The 13,199-nt window shown below is 42.3% G+C and overlaps 1 protein-coding gene across 3 annotated transcripts in view; it reads right to left on the bottom strand.

The window, feature by feature from the left end:
- ITPR2 (inositol 1,4,5-trisphosphate receptor type 2) overlaps positions 1-13,199 on the bottom strand; it is a 264,569-nt gene that overhangs the window by 125,673 nt on the left and 125,697 nt on the right. For all 3 annotated transcript variants that reach the window (XM_082043370.1, XM_082043371.1, XM_082043372.1), the window contains 4 exons: positions 12,330-12,581; positions 9,782-9,907; positions 4,361-4,489; positions 3,647-3,767 (listed from right to left, as the gene is read on the bottom strand). In XM_082043370.1, the coding sequence (XP_081899496.1) occupies positions 3,647-3,767; positions 4,361-4,489; positions 9,782-9,907; positions 12,330-12,581 (628 nt within the window). The remainder of the gene's footprint in view (positions 1-3,646; positions 3,768-4,360; positions 4,490-9,781; positions 9,908-12,329; positions 12,582-13,199) is intronic.

The following is a 13,199-nucleotide window of genomic DNA, read 5'->3' as shown; positions in this document are numbered from 1 at the left end:
AGAGTTTTTTTTAAAACCCTGCTGTGAAACATGAAGGCCCTAACATTAAAGCTGTCAGACTCTCAAGTCAAAAAAAAAGGCAGAAGAGTGCTCACAGATGCCTAGCCAAAATCCAGACATGGTCCACATACACAGCCAGCAAAAGAGGCAAAAAAGGCTGCCCTGTTTGTATTATGGAAGAAACCTCTGCCTACTCAAAGAGAACCACCACTTTGTGCAGTGGAACACCTGATAAAGAAAGGCACCGGACACGCACTGTAATCCAAAAAGGGCCTTGATTTTTAAAGCCTCTAGTACCCCCAGCTGGGGCAGATTTTCCAAAGCTTTCAGCCGAGCAGAGCAGGCCTAATCAATTAGTCCAGGCAGACACGTTCAACACCATGCCTAAAAATACTGAGTATCACCACTGGCTAAACTCTCCAACCAAACTTTTACACCGGGGTGTTTGTTAAAAACTCTGCTGCCACTTCTGCTCTGGCTAACTTGGTCTTCGGGGAAATCCCCCTCACCTGTTCCATTACACTCCCTTTCTACACTGTCAAAACGAAACATCAAATAAAAATGTGTGGCAATTTGCTAACACGACACAATAAATTTTACCATGCTTAACGTTAGTGATGAAGCCTTTAACAGTTACTATGATGTGGACAAGGAAACCAGCGCTGTGCAGGCTAATGCACGCGTTCAGGGGGCAGCTCGGAGGCTGTGAAGCCCGTGGCACCCCCAGGTGATGCTCAGCCTCCCTGCCCGGCTGCTGCTGAAGGGAAGTCCCAGAGGAGGACACGGCGTGATGCCCTTTGCCGGCAGCTCAGCTCCACTCTGCCATGTCTGGGAGTGCCCAGGGCATGGCTGGGGTCCCATGGGTGGGACGCCAGAGCAGCAAGAAGGTTGGACTTACAGGACAGCTGTATGGGAATATATGGGAAAATTGGCGAGGAGGTTGGTTAAATGTAAATACGCTCAAGTGACTTGCAGCTGTCTGTAGGAAAAGCACATACATCACACTAACTGTTTTACTGGCCTTGTGTGCTTGATGAGTAGAATGAGAGAATAGATGTTAGATAACATAGGCCTGTGAGAAACTCTAGACAACTTATCACTATGTCTGAGATTCCTGCTTTGTTGTGAGAAAGAGCAGGAGGCTGTGCCTGCCTGAAGCCTTGAAATACAGGCGAGCTCAGCAGGCCCAGTGATCTTCTACCAGGGCTGAACTGACCAGCACCTGCGTCCCCGCCTGTGTCACCTCTGCCTGGGAGCTCAGGTGCCACTTCGGAGATCCCCCAGTAGAGAGGTAACTAAAATAAAACTTGCTCTTTGCAAATGCGTTCATGGCCTCTGGCTCTTCTTGCGATGTGCCTGCATTTGTGCACACAGCAGCACAAGAGCATACTTAAAAGAAAAACAACTGTAAACCATCTCCACTAAAAAAATAAATAAAAAAATCTGTAAACCATCTCCATAAAACAGAAAAAGGAACGAAACAAAAGAGAACACTCCAGCCGTCAGCCATGCCTTGCATTTGGGCTTTCCCCTTGACTCCCCCAGGAACAAGCAGCACACAGAAGGTTACCTAGCAAAGACCACCAGCCCTTTCACGTGCTGGGGCACCTGGCCAAGAAGCTGGATCTATCAGCCCCATTAAGGTGACCCAGACTTCCCTGTCAGGCTGCTGTGGGGAAGAGTTAAGCTTGGCTGTCTCGGCAGTATGCTCAAGTGTCTCCAAATACCCTCACCTCAGTGAGGGAGTAGAACATGTCCCTTATGAGGAAAGGCTGAGGGAGCTGGGGCTCTTTAGCCTGGAGAAGAGGAGACTGAGGGGTGACCTCATTAATGTTTATAAATATATAAAGGATGAGCGTCACGAGGATGGAGCCAGGCTCTTCTCGGTGACAACCAATGGTAGGACAAGGGGTAATGGGTTCAAACTGGAACACAAAAGGTTCCACTTAAATTTGAGAAGAAACTTCATCTCGGGAAGGGTGCCAGAGCACTGGAACAGGCTGCCCAGGGAGGTTGTGGAGTCTCCTTCTCTGGAGACATTCAAAACTCGCCTGGACACATTCCTGTGTAGCCTCATCTGGGTGTTCCTGCTCTGGCAGGGGTATTGGACTGGATGATCTTTCGAGGTCCCTTCCAATCCCTAACATTCTGTGATTTTGTGTGATTCTGTGAGATAACACAGTGACCTCTCTCACCTAGAATGTGATTTTAGGTGTAGCTCTACCAACATGAAGACACCGAGCTGTCTAGAAGCACACACAGGCCATGCTCAGTGTCAAAAATACTCTCACCCGCCCTACTTCTTCCCCCTTTCCTCAGACTCCCAAAGGAAGTAATTTACTGATGACTCTTTCCAGAAGTGCCAGAGAAGAGCAGGGACCTAAGTGTTAAACAAACAAGGATTTATAGGGCTAGAGCTTTATTTGAGACTATAGTAGCTGTAGCATAAAGGAAATAAAACGTCTTCAGCTTCCCGAGTTCTCTTGCCAGATGGACCCATAATTAAATAATTTGGAAAACAAATAAAACAATTGAAGGTTGCTAAGTTTTTAGGTAACTGCTTATTCTATTCATACAAAAAGTTAATGAGACGTTCTTGCTAAAATGTTAAATTATACTCCTGTAAAGCTACTCCAACATCTAAATTTAGATTTGATTGTTGCAATGCCACAGATGCTGCAATTGGTTCAGGGACCCACTCACATTGTTTTATCGTTGTTTATTAAAACTTTTTAAACATTGCATCAACAACAGAATTTAGCCAGTTTCTATGTATCTGTCTCTACTTCGTTTTCACTCACACTGAGCAGGACCTTATTCTACAAGTCATCAGAATTACTGACTTTTAGAAACTATATTGAATAATCCTTTTTTTCTGTCATGGGAGAAGACTTTAAAATCATATTCACAGAAATTTAATTTAAGAATGAACTTTTGCCAGATTTAGCTACATACTGGTGAAGACTATTTTATATTTTAGGATACAAAGTTTTAAATCTTTCACTTTAACATGGTATTTGAATTTATTTGAACACATGTAACTTATTAGCTACCCTGAGAGCCAAATTCAGTCTCAGTGCCAGGGCAAGGCATTATTCCCCTGACAAGGCTGACTGTGTAGCAGCAGTAAATGATCAGGCCTGATGGTGAGGAGTAAGTGGAAAAGCTGTGGAATGGCAAAACAGTGGTTTCCATCCCCGGTTCCCTGATGGGACAAAACCTGAACAAGACCAGGACTGTGACTGACAATAACAAATGCATCTCCCAGGAACCAAACGAAAAAATGGTTGGTGTTCTCCAATGTACAATTTCTATGCATCGCTGTCTACATCTTGTGCAAATGTAGCCCAGCATGACTACAAATGCCCAGGTTTTCTCATAGCTTATGTTGTGTTTTAATATCATAACTATCATTCACTTGGCAAACATCTCTCTGACCTACAGGTTTCACCTAATAACCTATCTGATGGGACAGATTTGCATAGGTTATAAAAGGAGGAATAATTGAGCCTCAGAAAGTGGGATTTCTGAAGTCACCACTGTCACAATTTCAGGATAGTAGAGTCAAATTGAAAGCTATTCAACCTCAAGTAAGTCTGATCATAAAACACAGAGAATAATAATGAAAGTAAAACCTGACACCTACCCACTTCAGCCAAAGTCTTGATACATGACTCCACTGAGGCTTTCTGTGTTGGATTTGGCCAGGTACAGTTGTAAATTCTAAAAGCAGACTGCAGCAGTTGAATAAAAACAGGCTGGTGTGTCTGAAATCAAAGAGATAAACATGGAATTTTACCCTTTAGAATCTCCTCACAACTGCCCTTGGGTCTGACACAACACAAACCACATACAAAGGGTTTTCATCTTGTAGAGTCAAGTTACAACTCCATTAAATTCTCTTTACTCTTAAGGACTGAGGGGAACAGGAATCAATGCTGCACCCCTAAAAAGGCCAAATCACACATTTTTTCCTCAAATTGCCACTGATATGAAGCAAACACAGTACAGAGCAGAAGGACAGATGAGTCTTCCCAGTTCGCAGGCATACATCCCTTTTGTCATAGGAGACCACATTTTTCTCATACAAAGACAGACCATTACTCTGCAAGGATACCCTCTCCAATGAATTCACAAGAACCAGGAGTAAATCTGACCATTTTGTGCTGTCTACTGGTTCAGAGCTGTAAGTGGTAAAAATTAAGAGTGTTTCAAAGAGAAATGAAGCTGCTAGCCAGGGGCATAAGACGGGACAGAGAAGTTAAAGGAGGATGTAAAGATACAGCATTCCTATCTGGGCAACAGAAAGTACCTCATTAATGGTCTGAATTATGTATTTGTCTGTGTCTCTATTCCTTACCTGGAGGCTGGTGCTGTTATCTGAAAATGGCGAATTGAAGAAGCCGCTCACAATGTTCATTACGGGCTCAGTGACATATTTCTCCAGAGATGTGTCTGCATGTTTACGATCTGTGGTTGTGTTACAAACCTACAGGGAAGAATGAGGTGACAATGAGATGGCATTCTTTTAAATAAGCAAGCTTTACTATTTCGTATTTATTATAACACATGTAATATTTCTTCTTAATACAAAGACAAATGATTTTTATACAAAATCTATCAGAGATAACTATCTTAGAGTTCAAGCTGCATTTGTGATAACTAATCTTTCTTCTGGGAGGTCCATGTTGTCTTTTGAATACCCTTCTCTTCTGAACTAGCTCTTTCTGGCTGGCTCTCTATTCTTTTCCACACCATGAAAAAAGGATCTCCCTCAGTCAGCACATTGCATGCCACTTACACATTTAGACAGATTCAAGAAGAAAATGGGCCTTTACTCCCATTGTGAGGCTGTTTGGAAGAGGCTTTAGAGACGAGACATAAAACCTTAGGTTAGAGTAATGTTTGACTTCTCACTACAATCAGTCACCACAAATAGGTGGTGAAGGTAAAGCTTATTTACAGGAAAAATGTTTAAAAAAAGAGGGAAAGAAACTAAATAGCATAGTCAATACCAACAGCCTTTAGGATTGTGAACTAAAAAGGCAACATTACTTAGAAAAGCCACATGGGGAAAATACAAGAGACAAACTGAAAACAATGAAAGAAGAGAATGGATGATACTGGGACAACTCTGGAGCACAGAAGGATGATTAAACGGTGGGAGGATGTGGGAAGATTTGTACAAAAGATTCCTGAAGACCCCCTTTGGTACAACAGTAAAAGTTTGTTGCTGCATAAAGATGTCATGTTTAAAGAAAGCAAAAAATTACTGAGATAGATCACAGCCTTCCGTATTTCTTTACTTCTTTTCAGAATTTGTGAACATCTATACAGAGTCATGTTCACTTTGCATATGTCAGTGTGGACAGTACTCAAAAGGAGCCTGCAGAGAGCCAGATGGTGAGAAAGGCAAGACCAGACAAATAAGAATTGGTAGGGGTTGGAAGGGACCTCTGGAGATCATCCAGTCCAGCCCACCTGCTAAAGCAGGTTCACCCAGATGAGGCTGCACAGGATCATGTCTAGGTGGTGGGTTTTGAATGTCTCCAGAGAAGGAGACTCCACAACCCCCCTGGGCAGCCTGTTCCAGCACTCTGGCACCCTCAAAGTAAAGAAGTTTCTCCTCATATTCAGATGAAACCTGCTGTGCTTCAGTCTGTGCCCGTTGCCCCTCACCCTCTTGTAGAGCAGCACTGAAAAGAGCCTGGTCTCATCCTCTTGACACCTGCCCTTAAGATATTTATAAGCATTGATAAGAAGAAATACAGGCTAGACTCATATTACCTCTTCAACAGCCTTTAAATAAGCAGTTCTAGTCATGTTTCAAGAAATGAAAGGCAAAGCTGTTCTCTCTTTCACCTATGCAAGGCACAGATTACTGTAATGTTCTAGGGCATCTATTTGCGAGCTGAATTAATTTTGTTTATAGCCTTCACATTACTATATGAGCATTTAACACAAAATCATGAAGGTCTGTGGGGCATTACATCGCTTTATGGGTGGGAAACAGAATCCGAAGAAGTTGAGTGCATTGCTTAAAGTCACAGAGAAAAGTTAGTGACAGAAGTAGAAGGATAATCCACAACACCTGCATCTCACACCGCACAAACCTGCTCCCTAATTGCACAGTGCCACTGTCACACTTGGACACTACAAGAAAGCAGTTTCACCGGGAACATTTTAAGGAAGGTTACTGACGTGACATCCAGAAGCATCCATGTTCAGGCGAAGATACAGCTCATGAGAACACAAACACATTTTGAGTAGAGTACTGTCATATGGTAGGCAGAGGAATAACCAAAGATAACTGAAGAGTTACAGAAATGAGGCATCTTGAGGAGCTTTGCTTGTCTGCTTTTCCCAAATGTGTCAGATAAACAAGTCATGCCCCCACATAGTGCATTTTTTATCACTCCAGGAAAGGAAAGATTTTGGTCAGAGAAGCAACAAACTGAAATAGCAAACTCTTCAGCTGCTCAGGTTTTGGAAAAGTATAACACCAGCACCATCACCCTGAGTCCGCATGGAGATAACAAGGATTCAGTTAACAATCCATTTTTTTTTCCTTAGAAAAAAAAAGCTTATAGAACTAAAAACCTCTTTAAGTTCTTCTGCTTTTAATTAACCTGCATGCCAATTTTGGCTTGAACCAGTAGCTCTGAGGTTCAGCACTTTTGGTCCCAATGGAAAGAAAGGGAGCTGTGCAAATGGTGAATTCAGAAGTTGCCCAAACTAAATTCCAAAATGCTTTTAAGCTTTCCCCTTTACTTGTCTAAAAAGCAGAGCCATATGTGGAGATGTCACTCTGCTCCAACACCTGTCTGAAAAATTCCCAGCACAGAAGGAATTCGGAAATCCTCTCATTTGTTCTTATCCCTCTGCCCTTTGGGGACTGAAAAATGTTTCCCTGTGGAAGAAAAGACCTGAAATGCATGAAATGGAGATGAAGATCGAGAAAGGAGTGTTTAAAAACCCCTTAAGAGGCGCTGGGACCAAACCTCACATGAATAATACTTCAAAAATTCTGCGGAGAAAGCCAGGATGCCTTTACAGCTGTCAGATCCTGGCTCTTTCTTTAATCCTCCTCAGACTACAGCTGCTGGCTTACAGGCTGGGCCACACACAGGAGAGGAAAGCCTTTCCTTCGGCAGCACCCACTTTGCTTAGCGCAACGCTTTAAGTCATACACGGGAGAAAGTAGGTTGGCAGAAACCGTAGAAACAGGGTGTCTTTGAAAGTGCGACTGCTTTTGGCAAACTGAATTTATACATGAATCTGCCTCGTGCCTTCTTTGCAATGTATCACGTTGTTGAAAGAGAATGACAGCTGGGGACTAAATATTTCCTTCCTGGCTCGAGAAACAGATTTAAAAATTGGTTACTATTTTTTTTTTCTTTAAAAAATAAAAAGGTAAAGAATCCAACCTAAGGATAACACTCTCCATCTTCCACCTTAGTGCTCTCTAGTAAGAAGTTCAAAGCTCACAAACTCACCCAGTGACAGGCATTTGTAGCAGCTAAAAGAAAAGCATTTCCCCTCCCCCCACGCCAAAGCATCCCTTTTAGCTCACTGGAACACAGAGGATCAAAGGGCTCTTTTTCTAAATGCTTTGAAAGCTATTGTAACATCTTTCATGAGGCTGACAGCATTCTAACTGCCTTGATAGCTACATAACACTGATGTATTTATAACACATGGGCTCTGCCTGGGCCCCAGAAAACTAAACCTGAACAAATACACTCAATAACCTGGAAGATGTGGCTACCCACAGGGACCTGGCTGAAGAGCAGGACAGGCCAGAGCACTGCTGACACGCTCCTTCTTTCTTTTAGCCATCAACCAGGAAATTAAAAGGACTAATAAGGCACCTGCCCTGCGAGCTTTGCAGGGGAGCAAAATAAAAGTGCATTTTGCCACTCGGTGCCAACAGCATACGCACACAAAATGCAGCATTAATAACACACTCACTCTTCATCTCTGAAGACCTGGAGTCTAATTTCTCTTATAAGAAGGGTATGTGAAAACAAGCTCCGCCGTCTCCAGCATCATTTGGCAAAGTGCACTTTGTCTCCGGGCTCATGAAGGAACTGTGGACAGAGCCCTTTTTCTACATGTCTGCTTCTAGCCCAAGAGCAAAGAAAATCGTTCACGTTCAAGAGCTAGGGAGGGTAGTAGTCTGTGTTTGGAGGGTCAGGGCCAAGACACATCAGGAAAGGGCAAACAGGAAAGGGAATCTAACTGAAGAAAATATTTCTTGGGTTAAAACCAGAAAAGTTCAAAATCAGAATCCCCCTCCAAGGAGGTTTCTGATCTTAATTTTCAAATGAGCTTGATTTGCCCAGAAGGGCTTTCACTGTACAACACGACCAGAGAGGCAAGACAGCACGAAAACACAGCTTGTGGACATCTTATTACTGCTGAAAATCACTAGCACCAAAAAAAGAGAGGACAAACATCCCTGTCTTAACCTGTTGCCAGAAAATAAAGCAACACCACAGCAAAAAACAAAACCAAAACCAACAAAAACCCAAACAAACAAAACCACAACAAAACAAAACCCCACAAAACCAAAAAAACCCCAACCATTTATAAGTTCTCTGTTCCCAGAGCAATAAACAGGTCCCGGTGCCTATCATACAGCACAAGCCTTTGCACTCATTCTTCTTTTGGCCATAATTCATGGTATTTTCTCCCAATAGGTTTCAAATAAATTATTTTGTGGCACACTATTACTTTGGGGTAAATGTCCGCTGCAGGACTGAACTGAGATTCTTTTACTTTATTTCAACAAAATGAAGAATGCAAGAACTGAGAACTTAGGGATTATAAAATGCAATGGACCGTGGACTGGGAAAAGATAGGTATGCACTATGACAACATGCTCTATAACATCTCCAAAATCCTGTCAAGCATCAAGGGTCAAATACAGTCCACCAGAACTGTGGTTCTTCTTCTTGAGCAGAAAGAGCAACTCCATTAGTTAGTATTGATATTAGACTCTTACAAGAAACATTAACCTCCTAGAAAAGGATAAGTCATGTAAGCCGTAATCACGTCATGCTAGCTTCCCCTCATGACTCTACTATTGTATTTTATCCTTCTGCAAGTCATAAGATTTCTCCTGGTTTCTACCTCTGAAATACCAGGGAGTGGAAGCTTAATTCAACTTCTGACTTGAAACTTAATTCAACAAGTAATGACACCATGAAGCTCACTACAGTCCACAGGAATTTAATGCCTATAGTACTAACTGTGCCCCATCACCTTGCAGCCTACAGTTTATATATGAATTAGTATTCTGAAAGAACATAGCTCTACACCTGCTTTTTGCATCAGCGGTGAGAATGTAGTGACAGTAGGCAAAAAGACAAAAACAGGCCTATCCTCACTATACTATCAACGTTAAGCAAGAAGATTACAGATGTGGGATCTTTTTTTTTCAGTCACCAGCACAATGACATGTAACACAAGCTGCCAGAAGATACACACAGACTTTCAAGCCTGCACATGCACCCAACTTGTTTTTCTGGAAGAAAAGAGAAAGCAACATGGGTTCCAAGATGCCCTTTTAGAAAGAGAAAACTGCTAGCAATTAGCAGGCTAAATTATGATAAATAACATAGAAATAACCACTTGTTAAAAAACCTCACACCTACTCTACTGTCAACTTTGAAAAAAAATAGTTAGTAAAATGAAAGAAGTTTACCAAGAAAAGTTATTGTCAGTTCAGTTGCCACCCATTACTATACTGTGATATTTAACGTCTCGTGAAGCTTACCCTTGCCATATCAACAAGAAAGTTCTCAAATAACTTCCAAATATGGTTACTGGCATAGATTTCTTTCATTTCCACTTCAGTGTCCACGTAACAGTGATTAACAAAATTAACATATGCAATTTTCACCTGCAGGAACGGCAAAAACATAAACAATATGAAGTGGAACAGTAAAAACCATTAACGTGACATCTTCTATCTGCAAAAATACTGAACAACAGAGATGATCTTCAAGTACTTAACAAACTCTAACAACAGTAGCAATGCATATGTTCAGTTCTATAGATTTAGACAGAAGCATGGCAATAAGTGCAATTATGTACTTACTGAATGATCACATGAAGGAAAACGGAAACTATTTTACAAACATTCTTACTCTTACAACAACCCCCCTCCCCAAAACAAACTAATAATAAATTTGAAAATTCAATGATATTAAGACTACAAGGGACTGGGCTCCAAATCCAGGAGCTGTCAAAACACGGTACACCCCTGCACTTGCTGGTTGACTGCTGAGCGTTGATGCCTTGCGACAGGCTTGCCAAATATCGAAAAAAAAAAATGTCTTTAGCAGAGCTGGGACTGCAAACCCTATATTCCCACAATCCTGATGCAGCGCCTGCATTTGGGGTGGGTGTAACTCAGATCTAAATGGAAGAGACAGGTTGTGCAGTGCTGGGACTGCAGCAACAGCAGCACAAGCCATAACAGGAGCACTGCAGTCTCAATCCGCTCATGCATTACAGTCTGCATGTGCACATCATCAAAATGGATCTCCAGTGCCTGAAATGTATAGATAAAATATAAACATACATAGATACACTGAAAATTTTTTGTCGTAGTCCAAGGAGAGTAGGTAGTTGCATAAGTTCAATGCAGCCTGGAGAAAACTCATTGCAGACTTTTAAGTTACATTTGTTTGGGCTTTTTAAATTAGCATCTGTTGAAATTAATGTTAAGAGGAACTTCAGAGCAAAGCAAACATTTTTCTTTTTAAGAAAAGAATCAGTTGATCACAAGGGGACTTTTTCATAGAATCGTTTTGGTTGGAAGAGACCCTCGAGATCATTTCCAAACATTAACATAAGTCTGGCACTAAACCATGTCCCTAGGAACCTCTTCTAAATGTCTTTTAAACACCTCCAGGGATGGTGACCCAACCAGTTCCCTGGGCAGCCTGTTCCAAGGCCTGACAAATCTTTCTGTGAAGAAATGTTTCCTAATATCCAATCTGAACCTCCCCTGGCACAACTTGAGGCCATTTCCTCTTGTCCTATCACTTGTTACTACGGAGAAGAGACCAACACCCTCCATGCTACAACCTCCTTTCAGGGAGTTGTAGACAGCCATAAGGTCTCCCCTCAGCCTCCTTTTCTCCAGGCTCAATAGCCCCAGTTCCCTCAGCTGCTCCTCATCAGACTTGTGCTCCAGGCCCCTCACCAGCTTCGTTGCCCTTCTCTGCACTCTCCAGCACCTCAATGTCTTTCCTGTAGTGAGGGGCCCAAAACTGAACACAGGGTTCAAGGTGTGGCCTCACCAGCACCATATGCAGTGGCACAATCACTTCCCTAGTCCTGATGTGGCCATGCTATTCCTGATACAAGCCAGGATGCTGTTGGCCTTTTTGGCCACCTGGGCACTCTGCTGGCTCACAATCAGCCAGCTGTCAACCAGCACCCCCAGATCCCTTTCTGCCAGGCAGCTTTCCAGCCACTCTTCCCTGAGCCTGTAGCGATGCCTGGGGTTGTTGTGACCCAAGTGCAGGACCTGGCACTTGGCCTTGTTAAACTCACACAATTGGCCTCAGCCCAATGATCCAGTTGGTCCAGATCCCTCTGTAGAGCCTCATGGCACAGAGGGAGTCTTTACTCCTGCAGGTCCCAGTTGCGTTGATACAAGATACATTTTCCCATCAGATAGCCTGCAGAAATCTGTCTGATACACACGGGGCCAGAACACGCTCCTTGCAAAGGCTGTCAAGAGATTTCTTTTGATCACATCAGGTTTGGTGCATTCTTGTTCTGATCAGCCTGAGGTATCACAGTCCCACTGAAGCATGACTGGTAGTAGCTGCAGAATTAGGCCTCTATATGCAGTGAATAAAAACATTTGCTGAACTGCAATTGAGTTTAATAAAGCAAGACTGCACCCAAAATTCCCACTGACTTGAGCATGGCCAGAATGTTACCCATCATTTCCAGCAAATTCAGACAGTGGCAAAATGTTGGCTTGACAAACCACTCAGCTGATTCTTCACAGCTACAGCCAGAAGTTATCAGAGCATTAAACTCTGAGAGTGGCTGGACAAACGCAGGAAAATAAAACAAGGTGTCTGCCCCAAAAAGCTGACAATTGAAGCATAAGGGACAAGTAATTTTCTGTTTAAGAAAATACTGGCTATCCTTTCTCACTTACTGACCTTAACAAACACCACTTGTTTCTAGCCTGGTTTCTCTGCAAATATTCAACTTACCAGTTTATTATAAACAACAAAACATCTTCTGAGTTTTGGAAAAATGATAAGTCTGCATCTTCATTCAGTGAATCTTACCTCAGGTATGCAGTCATCATGGGTCACTACTCTTACTATATCATCCAGCGGCAGGAGTGAATTGCACTTGATCTCTGTATATACATTCTTTCCTTCTGTACAAGCCGCTAGCAATTCCACTAGAGTAATGTGATACGCTAAGGGTCCACTCTCATCTGCTCGATCTCGCTCTGAACACATCATTTGGAGTAGAACTGGAAATGATGCTCTGTCATTGTAAAATATCAACACATCTTCACCGCCATTTATCAGCTGAAAAAGATATCACAAAGTTTTAAGCACCCTGCACTGTAGTCTTTTTGGACTCAATGATCTTAAAGGTTTTTTCCGACCTAAATGATTCTATAATTTTCTTAATTTCTTACTTTGTTCTACTTTTAAGTATGCAAAGACTGTCTAGATTAAAAAAAATACTCTGATGTGACTTACCAACTGCAAATGTCAAAAGAATATCCAAGGCAAACTTCTGCTCTTACCTATATAAGTACAAATCTGGAATAGCTCACAAAGGAGTGAGCTAATGCAAGGTGAATTTGAAGTTTAATTTCTATATAGTTCTGTGTTTTCCTGTGACAGTATGCCATCTTATTATTCCTACCATGTCAATGTGTGTTTGAAGTTAATTAATTAAATTCACCTCCTATTTTGAGGCCAAGATGCATTATTATCCCTGTTTTATAGATAGGGACTTGAGGCGCAGAGAGATTAAATCCTCCATGCTCCTTCACACAAAAAGCCTGTAGCTCACCCAGAACATAACCAACTTCTTCTGTGCCCTTGCTCAGTGTCAGAAACACAGGACAACTCTTCCCAACCCATGCAAATTTGGCAGTTGAGTCTTGACATTGTCAGTGTCATGCCAGCACTTCC

This window comes from Streptopelia decaocto, assembly GCF_964273445.1.
Source record: "Streptopelia decaocto genome assembly, chromosome: 1".
NCBI lineage: Eukaryota > Metazoa > Chordata > Aves > Columbiformes > Columbidae > Streptopelia > Streptopelia decaocto.
The sequence above is the reverse complement of the archived record's forward strand: the minus strand, read 5'-3'. Positions and strand labels throughout refer to the sequence as shown.